The 6,000-nt window shown below is 44.2% G+C and overlaps 1 protein-coding gene across 3 annotated transcripts in view; it reads right to left on the minus strand.

The window, feature by feature from the left end:
• SLC2A12 (solute carrier family 2 member 12) overlaps nucleotides 1–5,672 on the minus strand; it is a 56,897-nt gene extending 51,225 nt beyond the window's left edge. Inside the window, exon 1 of one of the 3 annotated variants that reach the window (XM_040627813.1) lies at nucleotides 5,394–5,671. In XM_040627813.1, the coding sequence (XP_040483747.1) occupies nucleotides 5,394–5,508 (115 nt within the window). In that variant the 5' untranslated portion in view covers nucleotides 5,509–5,671. Of the gene's footprint in view, nucleotides 1–5,393 lie in introns of all 3 variants that reach the window. The other 2 variants (XM_040627812.1, XM_040627814.1) reach the window with 2 other exon arrangements.
• Between the last annotated feature and the right edge of the window lie 328 nt (nucleotides 5,673–6,000).

The following is a 6,000-nucleotide window of genomic DNA, read 5'->3' on the forward strand; positions in this document are numbered from 1 at the left end:
TTGCACATTGCTACCAACTCCAACTGCCACAAAGTGGAAAAGCAGCTGCATTTCAGGAGTACATTTTGGAGAAAATAATATGAATGTAACCAACAGCCCCCAGAGCCTCACTCTGCCAGGCTGACCTGAGTCATGAGTGTTCCTGAGAAACAATTACTTCCAAGGGAAACACCATGAAACAGCTTAAAGGTGAATTACACTTGATTTACTCAAGGAAAAAAAAATACTCTTATAAGTAAAACAAAGGACTGCATTTTTCTCCCTGATATTTTGGCAAAATGGTATAAAGTGAGTAATTGTTCAAAAAAGAAGGAAAGCTACTAAAAATAAAATAACATGATCATTTATTTTAGTCTTATTATTACTTCTACCTAAATTATTTAGAAAAGTTAGTTTATCACCGAGGCATAGACATTTAGCAAGTTCATAAATGACTGGGTTGTTACATAGGAAATAAAATGATACCAATGAGCCAAAACAAACCAAAATTAAATTTAAAAGGACCCTATGAATTTATGTTTCACTACAAAGATTATATATTTGACTCAAAGTTTCAGCTGGGAAATATCTGGGGCGATTTCAAGTCTTTTGCCTTTAACGGAGATTGGGTACTTTCTGAGGGAAGATGGATGAAAAATTATCCTTATTTGGCATTTGGTCAAACAGCCCCTTGGGAAGAAGCCCATTCCAACCTGCCCCCTTACTCACCACCATAACTCAATGTCTTTTTACATGGCTTTCATCCCCTCTTTTATTCAATAACTCATCTTCTTGCGGAAGACTGTGCATGAAGAAAAAACTGAACCAGGGAGCCCCAACTCTGCTCCATTTAAGATCGTATACAACCCATGCTTGCTCACCCAATCTGAGTAAATAGCTGTTTCAATGCTTAGAGGCACAAGCTAATTGCGCACTAATGGAACACCACTGGGAGCTCTCAGAACATTTCACACCCTTAGGCTAAGTATTGCTTAAGTTCCTACTACTGAGAAAATGCTACCTACAAAACCATATTCAAGAACTAACCATTCTTGAATGAAAAATAGAATCCCATACATCTACGGCAATTAAAAATAGCATTTTAAAGTGGGCTGAATCACCTTTGATTTACACATGTAAATTGGAGTTTCCTTAGGCAGCTCCAGGATGGATTCACTATATTTTGAGATTTTTTTTTTCCAGGTAATAGAAGATCCAGCCCACTAAAACGTACCCCGTTAAAAATTCACAAACAGTGCTCCTTAAGGGCTACCACTAGGCTTGTTCCTGGGATCTCAGAGGCCTCCGCTCCTGCTAGCAGTCGGGGTGCTAGACAGAAGGGTGATGTTAAAAATATTTAATGACTGGGAATGGGGCATTGACTTATTCGAACAGACATGAGCTGGAAAACCAGCTCAGGCACCCTGGTGCCTGCTAAATAACCTCGGTCCTCCCCAGGTCAACCACATTGCATAAAGGCTTTGGTGGTGTCTGCCAGGCCTGGCCACCTGCAGATGCCCACTGATGCATGTCTGCAGCTGCGATGGCCGCCCGGAGTGAGTCTGTGGCAAGTGGCAACCTCTCTGCCCTCTCCAGGTCACAGTGATCCCCAAGAGAAACAAGAGCCCTGACTGCGTGAGCCAGACACCACCCAGAGTTTGTGGCGAAACAGGTGACACCATGTTTGCTTAGTGCCTTCTCTCTTTCTAGGTCTTGGAGATGCCACTTGCAGGAACTTCACAGTCACAAAAAGCCTCAAGTTTAGACTTTTGATGGGATTTCCAAGTGATGTTACATGCACAAGTATAGAGATAAGCTTCCTGAAGTGAAAAGAGAGATGGCTATCTTTAAACCTGGTCTTATTCCCAGACAAAAAGAGTCTATAACCCCTCACAGATTCACATGTCTGTAAATCCCGTCACTCCCTTGGCAATAGCAAGCTGCATACAATAACTTTTTGTTGTTATCAGCCATTAATTTATTAAATACGTGTGTTTTTAAAACACAATAATTTTTGTTACAGGTTTTGTCACTCTTTGATATATGGAAAGCCTGGAGAAATGGTAATGGCTAAGGCCCTGGGTCTTCCCAAAATGACTGGTTTGTTGTTAGAACTGTCCCTCTCACAAGCAAGGCTCTGTTATGAGGTCAAGCTGGTTGGCCTGACTTACACTTCCCTGGGGATAAGCTTGCTTCTAAAAGTCTCCTCAGCTGTCTGACAAGTAAACTTCCTATGGGGCTGCCCAAAGAAGCCTGAGAAAGCTAAGCCTGACTGAATTCAAGGGGGCCTGGTTTAGGCTAACCCTGGGAATCCAAGACTCAGTAAGAGCATAGTAAAAATGCCCTGACCTCAAAACCATGGCCTGCATAAGCAGAGAAGTGATGGACTTGTGGTTTGCTAATGTGGCCCCACTCAGGAGTCTGCTCCGGGATACAAGGGGTGGGAAGGGAGCAGGGAGCCACTGGCCTCAGGTTTTTCTTTACTCTACCTTCCCTCTTTTCTTTAGAGGTGCCATGATGACTTCTCTTACATATCAATCGCCTGTGGATACTCAGCTGATTAGCACAGTGTGCATTTCTTGAGGCTCAGGCTGTGGCATCTTGGATTGAGAAGTGTCTTAGTGGGGATGAAGCCCAGCCCTTTCAACCGGGTCAGTGCGTCCCGTTCTAGGGACCTGGGTTCTAGTGCATTTGGCAGCTGGACGTGCCGGGCTGAGAACCTGCATTCATACAATGAATATTGTTCTTGGTTTTGAAACTTTGGGCAGGTGCTGGTGGGATAGAGGGGGCCTTAAGGAAACCCTTCCTCTAACCAAGCATTTGAAACATGTAATTAGAAGAGCCTGGGAGACCCATCTGAGCTGGAGGAGGAGGCATCCGGCCTCCCGGGCCAGAGACACCACGGTCAGTTTTGCACCAGCACTGAACGAACTCGGGCCAACCACACGTCTTCTCTCCCTCGTGTGAGATGTTCTAGCAGTGCCTTTTCTAATATCACCTGTACTGTGGTCGGCTCTAGGCACCAGGATTGAGCTCAACCCTGACTATGAGGTCAATTATACATGTCTATGAACACTAAAGCATTTATGGAAAATACATGCACTTTGAGTCATAACCTCTTGAAAATGAATTTAAGTTCATTAGCTTCTAGTCGCTGGAACAAAGCATTCTCTCCTGCTGAAGAAGGGGTTGGCAGAGCAGGATCTGGGGGTGCAATCATGGAGTTTAGGATTTTTTGTTTTGATTTGTTTTTCAGTATCTCAAATGATTTAATTATCTCTCCCTGGGTTGTGTGACTTGTTCCTCTTTGTGCTTTAATTTTCCCATCTAGGAATATAGAAAAGTGTGTATCTTCAAATGTAGGACTAGAATGATAGTTATCGAGCATATTTAAATACTCTGAATTTCCTGGGTGAAACTATGAAAGTTTAAAATACAAAGAAGTCAAAAGAAGTATTTGACAAGCATTATTTCATTAAGCTTCAGCATCTTTACAAAACAGACTAAAGTATAAGCCCAAACCACACAGCGAGCCTACACTATGCATTCGGTAGATTAGATAGATAGATAGATAGATAGATAGATAGATAGATAGATAGATATAGATAGATACATAGATATAGATAGATAGATGATATAGATAGATAGATAGATATAGATATATAGATATATAGATATAATCACTTTTGAGTACCAAGAGATGTCTCAGACAATTTAGGAAAATTTACACAAGTAATACTAACATGTCTGTATTCATCTAAATGGAAACTATAGCACAAATCAAAGTTTTATTCATTTAAGATTTGGGGGAACCATTTTGGCTTCCTTTTCTGTATAATAAAGGTTCATTTAGAATTAAATTTAAAAAATAACTTAGAGTATTTATCCATTTATCATTTCTTTAGAACAGAAACAGTTGCACGTTACATTGCATTTTGTGCGTATATTCCATCTTTCCAAACACAAATCCTTGTGACCTTACTTCAGGGTAATTACGCTCTTGCACAATTTAACCTATTATGAGTACACCGTGCTTTCAAAGCTGTATCAAAATTAAATAGTCCATTTTTAATTGTTGCTGTAGAGGCCCCCTCAGGACAAAGTTTCTTTTCTTCTTTGTGACATTATCACCAACTATTTAGTGAACCCTTTTGTTGATTTGGCCACCTCAGCCGGCTCTGGAGCTCAGTCTTTCAGGAACTCAGAGAGAACATTGCGGTTCTTTCCCTGAGCCCTCAAATACAAGCTTCCCTGGGCTGTCCTGAGACTAACGAGCCAGGGAGCACACGTGGAGGGAGGGGCAGCCCTGTGTAAGAGAGGGGCTCGGCCATCCTGAAGGATGACCCCAGACAGTCACTCTTGACCAGAAGTGGGAAAGCAGGAGAAAAGCTGAGCAGGGAGCAGGGTAGGGAAGTCCGACAGCTTCTCATTGCCCAGGAGCCAATCCATGCCTCCGACAGAGGGGTCGTGGATTCAAGTCCAAAATCAGACAAACCCAGGAATCAAACATAACTTTATAGAGCCATCGCAAGGGGAAAGGTACAGGTCTTTTCAATCATTTAGTATTCTGGATTATTCATGAAATTCCGATCTATGACCTGGGAATCTATGGCATGGTGAAGGCGAGCAGAGCTGAGGAAAGCCGTAGAGAGAGAATTATTTGTGTTTGATTTAATTTCCTATTACGATTAGTTTCTATTCCTTTGGGAAGCAACTGAAAGAGTCAGAAAGGATAGCCAAAAGCTCGTAGCGTGTTTGTGGGATTGGTACATGTGGAAGTAAAGAACAACATTCGGTAGAGCAAAGATCACTGACATGAATTACAATTTTTTCAGATTTCACCTCCGAAAGGAAAAAGTATTAAAGGAACCTCAGTTTGAAAGACCAGTTGGAAAGAGAGCAGGAGCAAATCAAACAGAGGTTTTAGGCTTCAATTCATTACAAATTCATTACAAACGGAGGCTGGGAACTTAAAAAAGAAAGTTGTGTTCATTGATTACATAACTAATACTTTTCTGAAGCCTACTGAAAATACTGATTTAAAACACGGTGGTTCTAAATGTTACAGATTGCCCATTTGTGCCAATAAATGAGAAAGTGTGTGTGTGTGTGTGTGTGTGTGTGTGTGTGTGTGTGTGTTTACACATGGGACTCTCTTGCCAGTCACTCGTCCCAAAATGAAAGAGTTCTACATTCTGCCAACACAGTCGACGGACCATCCTGCCAGTCGTGGGACTTGGATCTGCACATTACAGCTCCGTGTCATTCCCGCTCCCACCGGATCCTGTCCCCTTCTCTTCACGCACCTCGCCCGCTCACGTGTACACACACACACACACACACACACACACACACACACGCGCGGGAGAGCCGAGGGCAGCACGCGGCTCCCGCCGGCCCGTGCCTCACTTTACCTCTGGCCCAGGGAGGATGCCGGCTGCCGCTGGCTGTGCCGCTGCCCTCCGTCTCGGCCGCTCTCCCCTTCGGGCTCAGCAGAGCGGGGCCCTCGGTGTTTTCAACAGGTACCATGGTCGCGTAGAAGTTACAGGCGCTCCCGCGGCACCCAGCCGCCCCCGCTGCCCGCTCTGACAGCAGTGGTCACTTTCCCCATGGTCGCCTGCTAAAGAAGGGTGGGAAAAAAAAAACCGGTGTGATTTGTAACCAACTTTGTTTCTATTTCCGAAGGCTTTGCCCTTTTCGGTGACACAGGCTGTCGCTATTCCAGGCAGCCTATCACAGGCAGGGGGAGGGCCGGGCTCCGAGGATTGTTTTCGCCTTCAGATGCCGGGCTGGAAGCAAGGGGTTAAAAGGCTTGGGGACGGAGCTCAGACTCAGTGTTTGGCCATTAGCTGGGGGTGCGGGGGTGGGGCGGGGGGCTCTTCTATGCCTGCACCTTTGAAAAGAGGCAGAGAAGAGAAACAGGCAGCTTGAAAGGGAAGGAGAGTGACGGGCCCAGAATGCTCACAGATGGTATCAGTTACTCTTGCAGAGAGGGGAACAATTTATGCAAAGACATACCCG

Source organism: Ursus maritimus, unplaced genomic scaffold (genome assembly GCF_017311325.1).
Source record: "Ursus maritimus isolate PB19 unplaced genomic scaffold, ASM1731132v1 scaffold_13, whole genome shotgun sequence".
Classification (NCBI taxonomy): domain Eukaryota; kingdom Metazoa; phylum Chordata; class Mammalia; order Carnivora; family Ursidae; genus Ursus; species Ursus maritimus.